Source organism: Squalius cephalus (assembly GCF_949319135.1).
Source record: "Squalius cephalus genome assembly, chromosome: 6".
Taxonomy (NCBI): Eukaryota; Metazoa; Chordata; class Actinopteri; order Cypriniformes; family Leuciscidae; genus Squalius; species Squalius cephalus.
The window spans coordinates 5,388,630-5,409,244 of NC_137127.1; the positions used below are offsets into that span (position 1 = coordinate 5,388,630).

A 20,615-nucleotide genomic window follows, 5' to 3' on the forward strand; every position below is an offset into this window, starting at 1 on the left:
ATATAATATACAAGTTTCACTTTTTTAACGGAATTACTGAAATAAATCAACTTTTTGATGATATTCTAATTTTATGACCAGCACCTGTATATATAAATAAACTTGCCTTGCCTTGTGGAAAAGCTATACTTGTGATGAATTTCTTTTACCACCTGCATTATTATAGTGGTTGTCATGTTAAAATTACAAAACTGATTTTTGTATTGTTGAATTTATTTGCATTGTTGAATTTACTGGTTTAAATTAAAATGTTCTTGTTTGTAAATTACAGTTTTATACTGTAAAGATTGTTATGTAAATATTACAGAATTATTCTGACAACCATGCACAGTGTCCAAAATATTATTATTATTATTATTATTATTTTACAGTGCAATCAGACATGAGATATGATTGCAATAACATGAGATATCAGACATGCAATAAATGTCTGGTATTAATATGCATTAATACCAAAACAATTAAGCTATAGACTGTAGGATAAAAAATTAATAAAAACGGCATGTCATTTAAGTTAGGCTATATAAAGGGGACAAAGGTCGCTTAGAAAATCCAAAGAGCCTATTTGGATGTGCACATTTGTGACAATATCCGGTAAAACTGTTGAGGAACGTTAAGATACTGGTTTGGCACCATGGTGTGAATGCTCAGTTCTGCGAAGACTGCACTGCGGTGTTCACACGCACTTCCTTGTTTTGAAGCACTTGTGAAGATGTTGATTCCGCTGATCTTCTCATTAGTTTTGAGCGCATTTTCTAGTGTTTTCTCGGCAGGTAGGTCACAATATAGCCTACAACTAATTACATTGATTGAATTGTTTCAGCGTGTCTTGCAATGCCTTTTTAAAGTAGGTTTTGACATGCATATGTGCATATTCTGTCTGACGCTGTACAAATGGTTTTATTGAACTCGAACGCAAACAGAAATGAGTTAAGCGTAAACTTGTGCAATTTTACATTATGTGAAATCCAGACCAGCTGGAAGTGCAAGTATGTGGCAATGCAGTATCGGTGTTTGTGAAAGAGTCTGGATATTTTCGGTGAACGAATGAATGAATGAATGAATGAATGGCCACTAAACCGGTCGTTTTGTTCACGAATCGGTCGGAACGAGCTGTTCCCTAAAACTAAGCTTGAGCTGATTCTAAACATTTAGTGTAAATGCGTATAAACGGAGTGTTCCAATAATTTGACTGAGGGACGCAAAGTAATTACTTTAAAAACAAGATAGCAGAAATACTACAAATAAAACATCCTGATTGTATAAGTTTTAGCAACGCGTAATAAACATCAGTGTGTGCTATAGCTGACACAGGATTTTTTTTTTTTAGGACGTGTTTGTAATATTTACAGCATGCATGTGACATGTCAAAAAAAAGCATGTGATATGTCACGCGGGCAGGGATGTGGAGGATCACGTCATGACGTATTAGCGTCATGACGTATTTTTTATTTATTTTTTTGCCCAGCATGGCTTAGTTTAGTCTTCCTCAGCATTAAATGCTAGATAGAATGATAAAGTCTAGTAATGCCGCCTTAAATACTCATAACACGGAGGTATACAAAACACAAGAATTAGCCTATTTTGTAAAAAATAAATAAAAAATAAACCCAAATAACTACATCTAAAAATGATTGCAATGCAGCTTGTAAATTAATGTACACTTAATGCAATACTGCAAATGACAACCAATCACGTCATGGGCAGTTTAGAATTATGTGACTTATTTACAGCATGCCTTCGTCTTCGAAAATGTTTTACATTTTTTCCTTGCGTTTCATAATGAAATTGGACAAGCTCAGTGCAGACTCATTTTCTGCCAATTTTGATTGTGGGTAATTGGGAGATGTGAATGATACACTTGATGCATCTTTCAAAATATGCCGAAATAAGGATGCAAAATAAAGATCCTTCAAACTGATACGGCCTTCAATGGTGTTTCAACTTTCATGACATGGCAGCCTTACTATAGGATGCAGCCAGAAACACCCAAAATCTTTTCAATTACTGTAACTGTTCGAAGAACCAATTCATAGTTGGTCTTCCCCATCACTACAATGCAATCTTATCTTACCATGATTTAAAAGCTTATGTTCATTTCTTTTTGTATTCCCAGCGGAAGTGTTACGATTCTCTTCTTATTATGGGAATCACATGGTTCTGCAGAAAGCCCCAGCCAAAGCAGTTGTGTGGGGATTTGGACAGACAGGAGCCAAGGTTGTGGTGTCATTGTCTGGATCACACAAAGTGTCTGCACACTCTGTTCCTGTAATCAATGGTAAGTGTCATATGAGTCTTGTCATTTCAAACATGTATGACTGACGTTCTTCTGCGAAACATAAAAGGAGATAATTTAATGAATAATTTGGAAGAATTCAGAACAATGACAGTGCAATGTCTCACAGGTATTTGGCGCACAACTCTCAATCCTGTGGAGGCCGGTGGTCCCTACAAATTGACTGCATCTCAGAGTACAACTAACAGCTCAGTCACTCTTACAGATGTGCTCTTTGGAGACATCTGGTTATGTAGTGGACAAAGTAACATGGCATTCACTGTTGGTCAAGTGAGTAAATTTATCTTAACTCTTAAAGTTGACATCTTTCAGATCTTTCAGTTAACCCCCAAAATGCCTCTTGTTCTTCAAAAGTTGATCAATGCAACAGAGGAGCTGGCCTTGGCGTCTAAGTTCCCTGACGTGAGGATCTTCCAGGCTGCGTTGGAGATGAGCGAGAAGGAACTAATTGATCTCGCAGGAGTGGAAATTCCTTGGTCCCGACCAACAGCAAGTATGGAATACCGAATACGTTCTTACAAATCAGCTAAAATGGGATATTTGTTGCATTCCATTATAGTTCTCAAGAACGATGTCCAACCTGTTTTTTGTTTTCTAGATGATAAATTGTTAGCAAAAGGTATGCATAACACTGTACATTTCCCTGAAGAGATATGTCTGTTTGTCTTTTTGTGTTCCTCATTCAAGAATTACTTGGTGGAAAGGAATTCACCCATTTCTCTGCAGTTTGCTGGCTCTTTGGTCGCTATCTCTATGAGACACTGAAATATCCCATCGGACTAGTAGAGACGTGTTGGGGAGGCACACCTGTGGAAGCCTGGTCAACACCAAGGTCGCTTCACAAGTGTGGATTGAAGAGCTCAATGACCGGGTATAATACTGAAACACCCAGTTTTTAAGTTGGAGGGGTGGGGATGAAATTCTGAAAGGAAAACTTTCAAGTGTTTGGTATAAGTAGGACTTTTTTTCCACAAAGATGCATTAAATTGATCAAAAGTGAGAGTAAAGATTTATAATGTTGATAATAATGTTTATAATGTTACAAAAGAGTTCTATTTTAAATAGAACTTTCGATTCTTCAAAGAAAATATTTTAACAAAACTTGCTGAAAAAAAAGGAAATTAAATTAAAATTAAAATTAAAAAAGAACCTTGCACACCATCGTGACTGTGTGTCTAGGTCAGTAAGTATATAGTGTCTAGGTCAGTAAGTATATAAAAATATTAGAATATTTTACCTGTGTATGACAAGGTGGGTTTAGTTCAGGTTTAAACTCCCCAAAAAACTTTAATAAGTACCATACCAAACGTTAAATGAACTTTCTTGAAACCAACAAGCAGTACATTTCCAAGAACTTGGCACATTTTTTTAAACTTCTTTTTTAAAAGATACTTCTTTTCTTTATCATGAACACTCTTGTATAATATGTTATTGACCTACATAAGCAAATGTGGTTGAATGAATAGTTTGTAAAATACAGACTTGAATTGCTTCTCATTTAACATTCTCATCTTCTGTACCTGAATTCACTACAGTGTTCCTTTTAGCCCTCCGCCTGTGCAAAGTTACTTCTTGGGGAACATCTCTGCTGAATGGAGGAGTTCAGTGCTGTGGAATGCCATGATCCATCCATTACTCAACATGACCATTACAGGAGCCATATGGTACCAAGGTAGTACTTTTCAGGTGAAGAATTATAGCCCTTTAAAACATGTGCAAAGACTGGCTATTTTAACCTTTGCTCTTTGTCTCAGGTGAGGCTAATACAGGCTACAACAGGGATTTATACAACTGCTCTTTCCCTGCCATGATCGACGACTGGAGGATGGCTTTCCATGAAGGCTCAGATGGCCAAACTGCACTAGACTTCCCATTTGGATTCGTACAGGTACTCTTAAATAGAGAGGCTGCCCACTGCAGAGCCAATGGGAGGAGCTTGACGTCCAGCTCCCCCTCGCTGGATGTAATGGGTGGAGCTAGAAAGTACAACAACACACTAAACATACTTAACTCCACCCATTACATCAAGAGAGTGGGATCTGACCATTTTCTTAAATAGTCAGTAATGGAAGGAAAATATCTTAAGAGCTATATGTCATCAATACTTATAACATGAAATTAAAATGAACTTCCATTTCATTTCTAGCTAAGCACATATCGCAAAAACAATCAGCTTGATGGGTTCAGAGAAATACGCTGGCATCAGACAGCAGACTATGGCTTTGCCCCTAATGAGCGCATGAAGAACACCTTTATGGCTGTTGCTATCGATCTACCTGATATAAAGTCCCCCTGGGGAAGGTGAGGAGGAGCAGAAACTGGTAGTTAAAGTGTTATTCCAATAGTTTAATGGAAGTGCTGGACTCTAACATGCTGATTTGCCTGTTTTTTGGGGGTTCAATAGTATCCACCCAGAGGATAAACAGGACGTGGCGTTCAGACTTGTGCTAGGAGCAAGAGCTGTCGCCTATGGGGAGAAGAACGTGTCTTTCCAAGGACCTTTCCCTACTCAGGCCATGCTCACCCAGTCTTTCATTAGCATCGTGTTTAATCAGGATGTTAATGCCATTCTTAAAGATGATTTTTTTGAGGTAAGGTAACCTTTAAAAACATTAAAGTACATGTTCAATTAGAAAACTGTGATTTAAAAAAAAAAAATATTCAAACAAGTGCTAGTTTTAAAGGTTGGGTAGGCAACACTATTTGTTATACTGGTGTAAACTATCTTCACATCCTGATAGCAATCAATAGAAGAGGTCTAATATTAAAACAATTATAATATTAAAAGTCTTCTGTGGAAAAAGATTTCATCCAATCACTGTATTCGGTCTGAATGCAATTATAGGCTGTCCTACCTGCCTGTCAAGCTAACTATTTGCATACCTCCGCGCACCTGCTCGTGCTATTGCTATTGCTAGCCTCTCCAAATTTGCCTACCCTTCCTTTAAGATGAGGATGCTACTGTTAGACTTGCCTTGACTGTGTATGTTTTCTTTTCTACCGTAGATCTGCTGCTCTGAGGATAAAAAGTGTGGATCGGACAACAATTGGTTGCCTGTTCCCATTATAAAACATGGCTTAAATTATGTCTTTGTATCTAAACCACCATGTACAGCTGCTTCAATCACTGCGGTGCGTTATCTCTGGACAGACTGGCCCTGTGAATTTAAAGCCTGCCCCATCTACAGCTCTAATGGACTCTTACCTGCACCACCATTCATCCTGGCCATTACAAAACCGTGACCAGCAGTATACTGAACCATCATGTTTTAAAAATGTCTCTTCATATCATGTAGCAGTGATTTAAAAATATATAAATGAGTAAAATATATGAGAGAGAGAGAGAAAGATTTGGATGCACTTCTACAAATCTTTTTGAGTGACATAAGCTGGAAATGTCTGTAATTTGAACTTGACTGGAGATCCATTTTACACAACTTCCACACAATCCAGTCAGTTTTGCACTTTGGATGTGTCCTTTTTTGAAAGGTCACACTTTTTGTGTGGTATAATATTAAATACCACTGTGTCTAATGTTTATGTTTCATAAATTGTTTGCGGTTTATTTTATTCAGTGGAGAATTCATATTATGATATTTTTATATTGATTAATAAAATAAATCAATGTAAAGTGGAGCGTTATCTGGCACTAATCAGAAAGTATGATTTGTCTTTCACTGAGATGCAAAACAGAGAAAGAGGTCACACTTTAATTTAATGGTCCACTTTAGACATTCTACTAACTATAAGTAACTTAGCAACTACATGTCAACTAGTAGACAGGTTAGGATTTGGGTTTGTAGAATAAGTTGACATGTAGTTGCAAAGTTACTAATAATAGTTATAGTTATATACACAGACAAACATGAATTTAAGACGAGGGAGTCTGGTTGATTTGAGACTTGAGGGGTTAAAACAGATGCACTTTTTGTATTTGGACATTTTTTGGTGGAAACGTTCAAACTACGATTTAGAATGTAGACGGTCGACGACGCCAGGTGATTAGAGTTCAATATGTAAAATATATATAATAAACTATTGTATATGTCATAAAATACCAATTCAAGTATTTTTATTCATACATTCCTATAGAATTAGTAGCAGAGCAGAGGACAACAATATTAGTTTGTTAAGGTTAAAGTTATTAACCTTATTGAAAAGATTTTCATCTCACATGAGATAAATGGCCTCTGTCATATCAGTAGCCTAATAAAACTGTTTTACTTTACATGGAGCAGTTAGCCGACATGTTGAGATCACACAACCATCTGTATACCTGTTATTGGAGTCTATCCCTTGCATAATTAACTGTGTTCAGAAATGGAAAGCAGTGGCAAGTGAAACTTTTAGCGTTTATGTGAAGTCCAAGACAAATCTCATATCAGGCAGCACAACATATATAGCTCTTGAGTGCATCTTTAATACATTTTGCTGTAACTTTCCAGCCATTGTGCCATATTTTATGACATAGCTTAGCTATAGTCCAAATATCTTCTTCTGACTCTTTACAAAAACACTAAAAAAAACAAAAACAAAAAACACTTTACAACCAAAAGTCTGATAACCAACAGTAGACAGATCACTGTCCACTTTGCTTACTAAACTCAATAAATGGCCTATTCTAGTAGATACATGCATCCTATGACAAATGATGACATCCTTATATGTTATTTGACTTTTCAAATATCTCTAAACAGCCTAAAACGTCTTTAGAGTATATAAAATTACACTGATATTCAAACATGGTCTTTATGAGCCAGAGTGTACCGCCTTTTAGAGAATCTAGATTCTCAAATACAACGAAGTGTACTAGCGCCTCTAGTTGTTTTCTCAGCTTATTGCTCTGAGCTGCGCATGCGCTGGGAGGCGTGTGTGCACGCGCATGTATGTAAACTAGCGGCCTGTTTCAGTTGGTGGTGACCGACGTATGTGCTTTTCTGTGACGAAAAATCAGATTATACATACTTGTAAACATAAACAGGTAATTCATTTGATCATATAAAGCGCAAAAGGAATTTGGTGACTCACACAGCTTCATCGTCGGCTGTTAGCTAATGCTAGATGTGAAATATAGCAGCTAGCACGTTAGCGTTAGCGGGTAACTTACGTCCTCCAGCTTTTTGCAACATTATACATAATCGCACGTGAGCTGTGAATCTTAACTTTGCACGGGAGTTAGGCGAGCTGAATACTCGACAGTCCTTGCTGTGTGTTCATAAATACAGTATGAATCACTTACAGAATTGGCATGTAACGTTAAGTGTTGTTAGCCTGTGAGGCTATCAACACTTCATTTGGTTACCGAGTAACGTTATTTAAAAATGTGTTATGCAATTTTAATGTGAAGACCAAGCGTTTCAAACATTGTTATATAGTTCTGATGTTATTAGGGTAGCGAACGCTACTATTTTTACTCAAAAGATGGCCGTGTCAAACTTTATTGATCAGGTTTGTTAATCTGTAACCTAACACCCTTGCCTTTAAGTGGTTAGGCACTTCTTCGGTGTTCAGCAATGACGGTTAATGACTAGTTTCCTTAATATTTTTGTGACAGTTGTATTGTTGATTGACACGGATGACACACAAGTGGCGTATTTTCCTTATACAGTTACTGCAGATCATAACGTGCAGTGGTGTATAATACCACATTTACTATGCACAGAAGGTGGCAAAGAAGCGCTTCTGAAGTGGCAATTAGGTGTCTTCACACAGATTGTTTAATGCTGCTCAGAGGTGGCATTAATGGATTTACACACAATTTTTAACTGCATATTGTTAGGTGCTGAGATGGGTTAGTGCAGGGATATATTAGTCTGGCTTTTATGCTGCAGTGTGTCTTTACACAGAACTGAGCAGCACCTACTCAAAATTCTGTGTGAAGATGCAATGCCACATAAAAGCCAGACTGAACTATGCCTGCTCTGACCCACCTAAGCCACTTGTTTAACAATATGCACTGCAGTTAAAACTGCTGTGTAAATGCATTTATGCCACCTCTGAGCAGCATTAAACGGTCTGTGTAAAGACACCTAATTGCCGCTTCAGAAAAGCTTCTGTTCCACCTTTGCGGTGTAAATTCACCATGTTTTCCCATGGTGAAATATACTTTTCTCCAAGTGTAAAGATTCAGAATGGCACTGTATGTGGCAACTATTGTGTTTGTAGGGTTGGTTGGTTGATTTGAATCATCTGTGTGCCCTAATAGCAGCCCTGCCCCGACGCGGCCCAACCCCAAGCGGAGCCGTCATGTGGCAGGAGGCCCGCAAACATGAGCGGAAACTGCGCGGGATGATGGTGGACTACAAGCGGCGTGGGGAGAGACGCAGAGAGTACTATGAGAAAATCGTAAGTCAAAAGTCTGTGACCTTGACATGACTTTCATGCTTTGTTTTCTGAGCACAGCTTAATCCTGGTACTGGACAGAGACTTTTGAATGAAGAAACGCTTTTCTCTTGTTCTGTGTAGAAAAAGGATCCGGCCCAGTTCCTGCAGGTTCATGGTCGAGCGTACAAAATCCACCTGGATTCAGCTGTGGCCCTGGCAGCTGAGAGTCCCATCAACATGTATGTCACTAGCATACAGATCAGTCTGCATAAATGTTCACAGTTCTCACACCAACATAAAATCAGCCCATTTTAATGGGTTTTCTTGGAAAACTGTCACAAATTCATCTTATGTTCTAACAGGATGCCTTGGCAAGGAGATACCAACAACATGATTGATAGATTTGATGTCAGGGCACACCTGGACTACATCCCCACCTATACGCCACCTCTCCTGAACACTACGTGAGTAGTCTGATCTGAATGCATCTCAGGTTGGAAAATAAAATAAATATGCAAATACACAGGCACAGTGTATTATTATTAATTATTATTCAATTTAACTCTAGTATTTCTCATTTAGGGGTCACACTTGTTATCCTCGGCATTCAAAACAGACCAAAGATGATAGGGATTCTGTTTCAGTATTATTTATTCCTTAATATTTAGGATTTTCAGTTGTACTAGACAGTATTCACCTCTAAATTATGCACTGTTTATTTCTATATAAAATAATTAAAATATATGATATTTGTATTTCATATTTTAATTCATAATATGACTATTCATTATTTTAGTCATAAGTAATTCTTGTTGCTTATAAGATTATTTACAGACATAACTACTTTTTTGTTTTGCATTTGAATATATATTTAGACATTGTCAAGTACTGCTTTTGTTTTGTTTTGTAGACACTAGACATTTCCCATTAATTTCCTATGGTTGTAATTTTGGACCATGAAGATCACAAGTGTGACTTTAAGACCATTTAAACTTTTCTAATCATGTTCACATTTTTGTTTTTCAATTGAAAATGTAACATTTCTGGCCTAAAATGACTGTAGACCACCAGATATTTAAAGATGTTTTGATAAAATTATGCAGAACTGGTTGCTACTTTGTGTCATTGTTGATAGAGCTCATTGTTTCTTTCACAGCACCCCAGAGCAGGAATCAGAGGAGAGGAAGTGCAATTATGAACGCTATAGAGGTCTGGTGCAGAATGACTTCGCGACCAGTGAGTCCCCTTTAATTTCAGCATGCTTCAATCACATTTTGACCCGTGTAATGTGACTAGATGCCGTTGATAAACTTGGAAGAACCCACAAAAATGTTCTTGTCGTTTTGTAGTCTCTGAGGAGCAGTGTTTGTACCAGATCTATGTGGATGAACTCTACGGTGGCCTACAGAAACCAAATGAGGATGAAAAGAAAAAGTATGATCTTATGAATCAGTAGTTACCAAATGTATGCCTGAAAATACATTCAGTCAGAAGGATCACATCTTATGTTTTTCTCTGTTAGACTCTCTGAGAAGAAAGCTCAGATCGGCTATACATACGAGGACAGCACAGTGACTGAACCAGATGAAGAGGCGGAGAAGGGAAACGAGGAGGACTCAGAAAACAGTGATTCTGAGGAAGACGAAGTCATCCCTGACATTGGTGTGTCCTTCATATACAATAAACACTTCCACACAATGCTTTTTTTTATAATTTACTAACACTCTAGATATGTGATTTACTTAAATAGGATATAGAAGGTAACCAATGTGTGTGAATGCTTTCTCATGTTGTAGATGTTGAGGTGGATGTAGATGAACTGACCCCAGAGCAGGTGACGGATATTAACAAGATGGGCACCACTTACGGCATGGCAGAGGGGGACTTTGTATGGTTCGTTCACGCATTCTTCAGCTAAACCATTATAAAGCAAATTGATTGTTATATTGATTGACTCTTAGGGTGCTTTCACGCTTGCATTTTTGGTGCTCACCTGGGTCCGATTGAGGCAGAAGAGTTCAGTTTATCTGGGTGATGAACGGGTACTGTACCCGAGTCCACATAAACAGGGTGATCTGGGGTACGGTTCGCTGCTGATATGAACTCAATTATACTAAATTGCGGACGTGAACCACTGTTGATGACGTGGGGTTAAACCACTGCTTCTTTGTGTGTTCACACTCTGCATGTTTGGTTGGATTAAAACGAACCCTGGTACGATTGCTCTGTTAGTGCGGCTCATTTGAATAAGTGTGAACGCTGCCATCTGAACCCTGGTGACACCAAACAAGCGGACCGAGACGCTGAAAAGATGGGTCTTGGTCCTCTTCCAAACGAACTCTAGTGCTGTTTTAATGAAATATGAACGCAACACGGACCAAAGACATGTATGCTAATCAAAAACTGGACATGATGTCACAAGATGCGACCCTAAAAAGGACAGAATGCTCAAGCATACCTGTTTTTTCTCGTGACAGTGGCGATGTTGCCCATCACAGTTCAGTACAAGCATCAGAACCGCGTCTCCTCACAGCAGATCTTCATTTGTGTGTGACGGAGGGATTCCTGATGCTGTTTTTACTCCTTTTACACATTTTATAAGCTCTTCACGAGTTCTCAGCTAGTCAAAATACCATCATATGTAGCTACATTCATACAACCAGCGCATTTAGCCCAGAACACAGCATCATTTTGTATGTTTGGCAAGTTCCGTCACGAAATATACGTAATAAAAGCTAAAAAACGATCAGGTTGTGTATGTATCCCTATGCCTTTTGGTCCGATGTTAAAATGGCAATTTGAACGCTAAGCTGACCAGGACTGAATGTTTTTGGGGGTTTTTGGTCCAGACCAAATGATGCAAGTGTACGGCAGCTCGGACCCAAATAATGTAATGTGAACACAGTCCGGAGGGGGGAGGGGGGAGCAATCGAACTCGAGGTCGGACCAGGCAATCGAAACAAGTGTGAAAGCACCCGTAATGAACACACTGTATTTTTCTTGTAATTCTTCTATAAAAAAAAACTTGAAGTGTAGTTAAAGTGTGATGTGTCTTTGTGGCAGGATGTTGAGGAAGGACAAGGAGGAAGTGGAGGCCATTAAGCATGCTAAAGCACTGGAAGCAGAGAAGGCCATGTACTCTGTATGGGCAGAAGCTTTTCAACTGTTCTTCTCTCCCATTAAGTTGTTTGCGTTTGAGATTCGTATTGGTAATACTGTATTGTTGCTTTGCATCCATCAGGGCCGGCGGTCTCGCAGACAGCGAAGAGAGTTTAGAGAGAAGTATATGAAAGGCCGGCAGATCAGCCCACCAAGGTAACAGCACCACAAATATGAGCTACAAGTTTTTAGATAGGTGACAAAGTTTTAATGTCTTTACTCATAAATAATAATCCCAGACTTCTTAGTAGTGTCTTGTATTGTTACTTGTATTCAGTCTCTTTTTCTGGTTCCATAACCACCACCCAATTAACTAACCTTTTAAACATTCATATATATATATATATATATGTATATATATATATATATACACACACTTATTTGACTCTGAAATTATTCCTAAAACGACAAAAAAAAGTTATGTTGCACCACCTACACATTGCTGATGTTTTGATTGAAAATGTATTAACTGAAATGAATGTGAATTTCATAAACAGCTATGCCAGAAGAGACAGTCCTACATACGACCCCTACAAACGGTAAGTGTTTTTGATGGATTGATATTTCGCACATTACTTTTGAATGATGTTCAAATGATGTAAAAATGAGCACAAAAACCATTACAATTCAGGTTGCATCTATATTCAAATTCTGGCCTATACTGATAAACTCATTTTCATGGTGTAGCTGATAACCAATAAATGGCCATTATTAAAAAGTATAAAGTATTTTGTCTAAAAAACTTAAAATCAATTTTAAATGCAAGTCAATATAGGTGTTATAATGTACATTATGATAAATTGATATTTTGATTACATGTAACAGTGTTAAGTTATTAGTGTTTTTAAAGATTCATTTTGAGGGTTAAAGGTTGGCAAAGGTCAAAATAGGGTAAATGACAATGCACAATACAATATGACCAATGATGATAAATAAATAAAAAACTCCACCATGAATAATTGCTATGGGACAGATATATTGTGCATTACTGATTAAAATTACATATTCTACATTTGAAAGAAATTCCTTCTTTTATTCACAATTTGACCAGAAGTGACAATGATGAAGTTTATAAAATCACAAAAGATTTCTTCGTAAAAATAAATGTCATTCTTTTAAACTTTCTTTTCATCCTGAAATTATTTTTTATCCCTGTTTCCACAAAAATATTAAACAGCCCAATTCCACCAGATCATATTAAAATGTAATGAGCCCAAACCTATGAACAGTAATGTACATCATGTATTAATGTGTCTTGCTACTCTCTCTTTTCTCTCCTTCATGTCCCAGGCCAGAGTCAGACTCAAGTTCCGAGTCACGCTCTCGTTCCCGAACCCCAGGCAATGATAAGATCACCTTCATCACCAGCTTCGGGGGCAGTGAGGATGAGGGAGCCACAGCTGCACAACCTCCGCCTGCAGCGGCGTCTAGCCAAACCTCCTCCAACACTGCAGGTCATAGCAGGGGCTCCCGGTCGGTAACTTCCCCTTTCTACTCTCTGGCTCCTTAGTGGCTTTTTCTCCATTTATTTATAAGCGTGTTCAGCTGTGATAGCATGTAGTCCACTGTGCGAAGAGAATTGCCACAGGTTGAGCTTTAAAATGATTGGTGATATGGTTGAGAGAGAGCCAACCGAGTTGGCTTTTTAGTCTGTTGATGATATTTTGTGGCATATTCAGGGTTAAAAACAGCTTGGAATCATTTAATCCTGAAAACTAGAAGCTCTTTGGCTTGTCTTGTGATTTAATCGGTTTTATAGGTTTCTCATAATAACATAGCGCTTTGTGTATATCTTTCAGCCGAAGACGGTCTTCCTCCAGTCACTCGTCCTCTTCCTCCCGCTCCTCTTCGCACCGGTCCTCACGCTCATCCTCACGTTCCCGTCGGAGTCGTCGTTCTCGCGGGGGCAGGGACCGGGACAGCCGTTACTCCAGGTCTCGATCTCGCTCTCGACGGCGGTCTGACTCTCGTTCACGGCAGCGCAGCGGAGGAGTTGGCTCGAGGAGACGATACGACAGGACGAGGTCTCGTTCCACGGATCGAGGTAGAGACAGAAACCGGGAAAGAGACCGAGACCGGGATAGGGGGAGGCGCTACACGGGCCGTAGACGAACCAGGCAAGGAACTTCCTTGAATTCAAAGCTGTAGATTCTTTGATTGTAAAAATGTATAATTTGTCTTTGGTGAATTTGATCGGATGAAACACTCCCTCCCTCAGGTCTCGCTCGCGTTCACGTTCGGGTGATCGTTACCAGCGTCGGAGTCGCAGCTCTGCGTACAGGAGGGGTGGCAGCGTCAGTCAAAGCCCCTCACACTCGCCTGCGATCAGCCACAGCCCCTCCCCCTCCTCACATTCTGCTACGCCTGCTTCTGCAGACAAGCTGAGAAAGTAAGTTGCGAAAGAACTACCGACTTGAATGTCAGGGATGTGATTTCCATATTTTCTACCCTGAGAAATATGAACCATATGAATTGTGCAAATTGCTACATGTCCGTCTTGTCAAAAAAAACCACATTAATTTTACTCGAGAGGCCCAAACTGAGCAGTTGTTATTTATTTGGCCAGAAAATAAGATGAAATCCTGATAGCTTGCAATGTAAATCTGATAAATCTTTTTAACAGTAGAGCAGACTAACACAAAATGCATGTAATTATCAGTTGTCACTCTATATCTCCCAATAATATGTCTAAGTATGATATTTAACTGCTCAGTTTTATGATCAAAGCTGTTGCATACAACTAAGGAAAGTATATAATTCAATGAACTACAATAATGCTTCAGAGATTTACTAATAAACACTCTTTTAAAGCCTAATGTATCATATTTGGTATATTTTAACATGAATTGAAACCCAAGTTGCTTCAGTCCTAGTAAGTGTTTGTTTAGAAATATTACTTGCAATATAAGTTATTCCCACAATTACCTTATAAAAATATGTAGCAATTTCACAGCAAAAAGACCTGAAGGTGGGTGTTTTTAGAATAATACTAAAAGGCATTTTGCTTGCAAAAAAATATCATCAATCAGACGTCAGAAGGCATGTAGTGGATTGTGTACAACTGGTTTTTCAGCAGTTTTGATCTTATTAATAGTTAAGCAATTTTCAGAAATCAGAAATTTGCAGCTCAAATATGATACAGTAGACCAGTGGTTCCCAAACCTGTCCTGAAGGCACCCCAATACTGCACGTTTTCTTTGTCTCCCTAATCAAACACACCTGATTCAACTCATCAGGTCATTATCACATGGGTTAAGAAAATGTGCAGTGTTGGGGTGCCTTCAGGACAGGTTTGGGAACCACTGCAGTAGACTTTATTATTGTCTTAAGCAGATCCACATGCCTGAAAAGTGACAACTGACAAAATGTTCTTCTTATTTCTCTCTCTCGTAGGCCTGAAACTCCGGGTGGTAAAGAGACTGGAGCTGCCAAAGTCAGTAAGAATTTGATATATCTCGATTTGTTGCTAAAGACTCCGCCTCCCTCACCCCTGACAGGCTGATGCAGTTAACAATCAGGCTGGGGCTCCTGCCCATCTCTCGGCTCTTCAGAGAGCCGTTCTCATTTGAAATGTGTGTGTGATTGGCTGTCCACTTGGTGATCAACTGCCCTCTGTTTGCAGAATGGCAGCCATATCTGAACTTACCTGACTTTTTTTTTGGTATGCGTGTAAGAAAGAGGCCGGGAGTGACCAGAGTTATCTCTAAAGAACACAATATTTCTGTGCTCTTCTTTGGAAGCGCTATAGATTTCTCTTCTATTTAAGGAAATGATACTTGTATTTAACTAAGTATAATTATCTGAATGATGGGTTGTTGATAGACACCGATGAATGGAAAACTACAAAGGAATAATGGTTCCTAGCCGGTTTGCCCTGAGTTTCCCAACTCAGGTGTTGCTTCTGCCCTGGGCTTGTCAAGACAGGCAGAGCAACTTCACTCGCTCGCACACCTAAACACACCTGCATAAGTCAATACACATTTTCCTTGTATGTAAAGGTTGAACAGCTTTAAGCTTCTTCTGCAATGGCTAAAGTTGCTGCCATTTTGTAACTGTTCCATCGAGTTGGTGTATCTGACCTGGAGAGGAGACGAGTCAACAGTTCTGTACTGTTCAAAATGGCTGCCTTCATTTGTCTGTTCACACCTTTCCATATACCTAAAAATACATCCAGAACATAAACATCACAGGCGTTTCTACGTAACGGGACCATCTGGTGCTATTCAACATGCAGAATAATAGATGATCTGTATGTAGTTTAAAGCTCTCTCGTATTTCTGCATGACGTGACACAAGCTTAACCCAGTAAATTAGATGTCTTGTTGTCAGTCGCTGTTCTTTGCCTGAACAAGAGCTTTCCCATCCTGCTTGTTCTAAAGTCTTTTGTCCATTGCAGCCCAAGATGACCCCTCAAGAGAAGCTCAAAATCCGAATGCAGAAGGCCCTAAACAAACAATGTGAGTTACTCATTCAGGCATCCAGGAACCAACATCTCGTACAATATTTATGCCAAGAGTAATATATCGGTACCATATCGGTTAGCATTTATTTATCAGTCGGAATTGGATATTTAAATGTACACTTATGTAACTCTAGCAGTTCAACAACAAAACTGCATGTATTTTGCATGTATATGTATTGCGTAAGAGGAACGTTGTTTTAGTTGTGCTTCGGCTCTGTGTGGATGAATATCGTTCTTTCTCATTTTACCTATTTACTGATCTTAAAGGGTTAGTTCACCCAAAAATGAAAATTCTGTCAGTAATTACTCACCCTCATGTTGTTCCAACCATGTAAGTCTTTCGTTCATCTTCGGATCACAAATTAAAGATATTTTTTATTAAATCTGAGAGCTGTCTCACTCCTCCATAGGCTTTCAGAGGGACCGAAACTCGCCGGCCCAGAATAGTTATTAAAAACATTGTTAAAATAGTCCAAGTGACTACAGTGGCTCTACATTACGTTTATCATGCGACGACAATACTTTTTGTGCGGAAAAACAACAAAAATAACAACTTTATCCAACTATTAGTGTTCTTCAATGTGGGCCTCTGACGAGAGTTCACGGGAGCGCCAGGACGCATGCACGTGAACTGAGATTACGGCGTTCTTCTTCTACTACTACTTGTTACTGGCTGCTCACTCCTTGGGAGTATTACCGCCATCTACTGTACAAGATGACGTCCCGACATCATCGAGACCTAAATCACAATAAGTGTCGAATTCAATAGCTTACATACAGCGCGCGTCTTCCTCTGCTTATAAACAGACCGTTTTGCGCTTCCGGCAATGTCGGGACGTCATCTTGTACAGTATTCACCTTATTCCGGAAGTAGCACTGGGTGGCGCCATCCGCGTAATCTCACTTCCTGGTTTAGCTACTTAGCGCTTTGTTTGCCCTGGTCCAATCTGTTATCTGTCTTGATATAAGTAGATAGACTATAATATTATAGCCAAATGCGTTGGCCTATGGTTATTAACAACTGCTGCAACGTACTTAAGTACATTTCACTTGAAGCTTTTGAAACAATGCCACAATCAAATTATTTAATAGCTGTGTCTTTCTAATAGCTATTACTTATTAGTTATGAAGATGTGCACAAACACTACTACATGTAAAGTTTGAAACATTATTACACCACAGTTTGTTTGCTTAATCACCAGATACATTTGCAGTGTATAGCCAACAGATGAGAAAAAAATAGCCACGAACTGGTGTAGAAAGAAAGTAGAGCCTCAACTAGATGAACAAGAGGGTAACGTTAGCTTAGCTAACTGCTAGGAGCAATTTCTTATGGTTTGATCTCTAACACAAGTAATGGCTGTAAAATAAATCCAGCGACTGAATTCTAGAGGACCATAGCTTTCAAACAAGGTATAGCATGTGTATGTGTCCTGTAGTGAGACCATTACAACATTAGATGTTTGTGGCTAATGTAGGCTAAACACTACACATCGGCCGGGCTGCGATCAGACAGGCAGACGGGTCATATAAACACCTAAAAGTCGTTTAAAAATTACCCCGAGAAACAGTGCATTGCTGTGCTGTTGGTACACACGTACATAGCACATTTGGCACAAATTAGCTCATCTTATGTGACATTTTATCAGTGAGACTTCTCTGCAGTTCTCCTCGAAATTGAATGAGGGTCCGCTAAACCGGAAGTTGGTTTACAACGGAAGTACTGGACAGAAGTAAAAGTGGGCGGGGCGGAATAAGGTGAATATGGCGGTAATACTCCCAAGGAGTGAGCAGCCAGTAACAGTAATATCTTAATTTGTGATCCGAAGATGAACGAAAGACTTACATGGTTGGAACAACATGAGGGAGAGTAATTACTGACAGAATTTTCATTTTTGGGTGAACTATCCCTTTAATACTGAATAATACAGAATTATAAGTGTGTGTGTACAGGTTTGACTTTACCTGTTGAGGGCTTAATGTCCATATAGTGAAATATTATGACAACCAACTAGTGAGGACATTTTCACTAGTAGTTAAAAAGCTCATAAATCTGTCTTTATTTAAATCTAGTGATTTGCTCGTTTCTGTGATGGGTTGGGCCATAGAAAATATCATTAACCTTATATAAAATCAATGCAAGTCTATGCAATCTCCTTACTAATATAGTGAAACAAACATGTGCTGTGTGTTAATTAAGGTTCATTCATTTGACTAGACATGAGGCATTAATGTATCAGCTTTTTTGTTTGATCTTATCTTTGGACCCTCTCTGTTTTTAAGTCAAAATCAAAAATACTGCAAAAAACAGTGATATTATGAAATATTACTACGACGATTAAATGTATAATTTATTCCTGTGATGCAAAGCATCATTACTTCATTCAGTGTCACATGATCCTTCAGAAATTATTCTAATATGCTGATTTGCTGCTCGTGAAACATTTCTTATTTAAGTTTTGCTGCTTATTTTTGTGAAAACCGTGATACATTTTTCCTGGATTCTTTGATGAAAAGAAAGTTCAAAAGAGCAGAATTTATTTAAAATGGAAATGTTTTGTTACTTCACTGTCACCTTTGATCAAGTTTTCAAAATCTTACTGACCCAAAGGTTTTGAATAGTAGTGTATACCACATGTTTCTAAGCTATGGGAAAGACATCTGAAATAAAAGCCTGTTGACCCTGCCTCACTCTCTGCTTTCACCTTCATCAGCCAAGGCGGATAAGAAGGCAGCGCAAGCCAAGATCCAGCAACAAGAGAACAAGCGGCAGGTAAAGGCATGGGTGTACATTTGGTATGTGTGGGTGGGGAGTTCCAGGTAGTTCTGAACTTTAACACTCATGCTTTTTCCCCCCTCCCATCACAGGAACGAGAAGGAGTTCTTCGCGCAATGGCACGGAAAATACGCATGAAGTGAGTCCCAACATGTATATACATGTGCAACGTGTTCATGTTGTGGGAACTGTCCTCTCGGTTTGCAACGGAGAAGATACAGTTTGGTCATTGTTTGGTCTTGTAGGGAGCGGGAGCGGCGGGAAAAAGAAAGGGATGAATGGGAGAGGCAGTATGGACGTCAGAGTCACTCGCCCTCTCCCAACGCTAAACACGGTGAGTTTAAATCCCATCTCCGTACAGTGATACTTGATGTTATCGTCCACATAATGAAAGAACTGAATCGAGACACTTTTGTGGAATTAATTGTGCTCTACTATGGTAAAGGATTCTGTAGGGTAATAAAACATATGAACAAAGAAACTCATGAAGAAGATTCTAATCATAAATCTTGAAAACCCACAGGTCGAGACTACGGCTCATCTAGAAGGTATGCAGAAACCAGTTTGGACCAGCCACACTTGTCCATTTGATCTAAACGTACTGCCGTTCAGGCTCATTTCAACCATTTCTACTGTCTTCCTCAACAGGAGATCACGCTCAAGATCACGGAGTCCGCATTACCGGTACTGAAGAATCGGCTGATAAAACACAAGACATTTTAGGAGTGAATGCTGACCAGAATGGCAAGAGTTTACATGCAAGTTGGGGAAAAAATACCAATAAAATTCATTTCACTCACTTCAGCTTCGTACATCTTCTGAAGGTTGCAATGGAAACAAATACAAATAATTTCTAAAAATGTGAAAATGAATACCACCATGCTCTAAAAACACATTTTGCCTCGATTTCTTGATATTTCACAGCAGGAATGCTTAAAGCTGCTATGATCCTAATCAAGCTTTGCTGATTGAGTTGGTCTGTGTTGAGTTTTGTGACATAAGATTGGGATGGACCTAATCTCTCCCTTGTGTCTCATACCCTATTTTAAGATGGAGTTCCCCCAAAACTGCAAATACTTGTCATTTACTCACTCTCATATTGTTCTAAACTCGCATGACTGACTGACTTTTTGTGAAACGCGTCATTCTGCCTAAGTACGTGTTCTATGGAAAAAGAAGTCAGTGAGGGTGAATAAATGACAGACTTGGGGGTTTTTTTGGCGGGTAAACGACGGTGAATCTGCCCATTTTACCTCATCATTTGTAAATAATCCCTTCATTAAAGAGTGAGGAAAAAATCTTTTACAGAAAACGCAGATTCTAAATGCTCATAATCTTTTTCACTCAGCAATGTAAATGTCTAGTGGTTATTTCTTGAATTGGAAACAATCATCGATGGTCACAGATTTTTGACATTGAAATAAAAAGCTAATCATGATAAAAAAAAACGTTGGTTTGTGTGTGTGTTTTTTCCCGCGTTCTCTTCTTTGCCGTCACGTGCTGTATCCGCCAGATGGCGCACGTCACTATTAGAACTACTCGTGATTCTATGCAAATTGCTGTTCTTAATGTGAATTTGATCAGTTTATACACAAAGA

The 20,615-nt window shown here is 38.9% G+C and overlaps 2 protein-coding genes across 3 annotated transcripts; both read left to right on the plus strand.

Annotated features, from left to right (window-relative positions):
• The first annotated feature begins 569 nt into the window (after window positions 1–569).
• siae (sialic acid acetylesterase) lies at window positions 570–6,355 on the plus strand. Its single transcript, XM_079873975.1, has 10 exons — window positions 570–773; window positions 2,117–2,278; window positions 2,406–2,566; window positions 2,651–2,789; window positions 2,984–3,167; window positions 3,832–3,968; window positions 4,051–4,184; window positions 4,443–4,597; window positions 4,701–4,887; window positions 5,303–6,355. The coding sequence occupies exons 1-10, from the start codon at window positions 644–646 to the stop codon at window positions 5,537–5,539; spliced, it is 1,626 nt and encodes a 541-aa protein (XP_079730101.1). The 5' UTR covers window positions 570–643; the 3' UTR covers window positions 5,540–6,355.
• A 781-nt stretch (window positions 6,356–7,136) lies between these two features.
• Window positions 7,137–20,456, plus strand: clasrp (CLK4-associating serine/arginine rich protein). 2 transcript variants are annotated; one of them, XR_013821508.1, is made up of 21 exons: window positions 7,137–7,277; window positions 8,502–8,641; window positions 8,762–8,859; window positions 8,983–9,084; window positions 9,777–9,856; window positions 9,970–10,054; window positions 10,143–10,282; window positions 10,417–10,513; window positions 11,684–11,762; window positions 11,862–11,935; window positions 12,277–12,318; window positions 13,070–13,252; window positions 13,579–13,896; window positions 13,998–14,168; window positions 15,173–15,216; window positions 16,176–16,236; window positions 18,956–19,014; window positions 19,110–19,156; window positions 19,263–19,351; window positions 19,541–19,565; window positions 19,666–20,456. XR_013821508.1 is itself a non-coding variant. In XM_079874059.1 (21 exons), the coding sequence occupies exons 2-21, from the start codon at window positions 8,543–8,545 to the stop codon at window positions 19,706–19,708; spliced, it is 1,932 nt and encodes a 643-aa protein (XP_079730185.1). In that variant the 5' UTR covers window positions 7,137–7,277; window positions 8,502–8,542; the 3' UTR covers window positions 19,709–20,456. The 2 variants fall into 2 exon arrangements, 1 of the variants encoding a protein (XP_079730185.1); XM_079874059.1 differs by having other exon boundaries at window positions 15,173–15,212.
• The last annotated feature ends 159 nt before the right edge of the window (window positions 20,457–20,615 follow it).

Coding starts and splice junctions, on each gene's coding strand:
- clasrp (XM_079874059.1), top strand. CDS start 8,543: ATGTGGCAGGAGGCCCGCAAACATGAGCGGAAACTGCGCGGGATGATG. Junction 9,085..9,776: donor CCACCTCTCCTGAACACTAC/GTGAGTAGTCTG, acceptor TTTCTTTCACAG/CACCCCAGAGCAGGAATCAG. Junction 15,213..16,175: donor AAGAGACTGGAGCTGCCAAA/GTCAGTAAGAAT, acceptor TGTCCATTGCAG/CCCAAGATGACCCCTCAAGA.
- siae (XM_079873975.1), top strand. CDS start 644: ATGCTCAGTTCTGCGAAGACTGCACTGCGGTGTTCACACGCACTTCCT. Junction 2,790..2,983: donor TTGGTCCCGACCAACAGCAA/GTATGGAATACC, acceptor TCCTCATTCAAG/AATTACTTGGTGGAAAGGAA. Junction 3,168..3,831: donor TTGAAGAGCTCAATGACCGG/GTATAATACTGA, acceptor AATTCACTACAG/TGTTCCTTTTAGCCCTCCGC.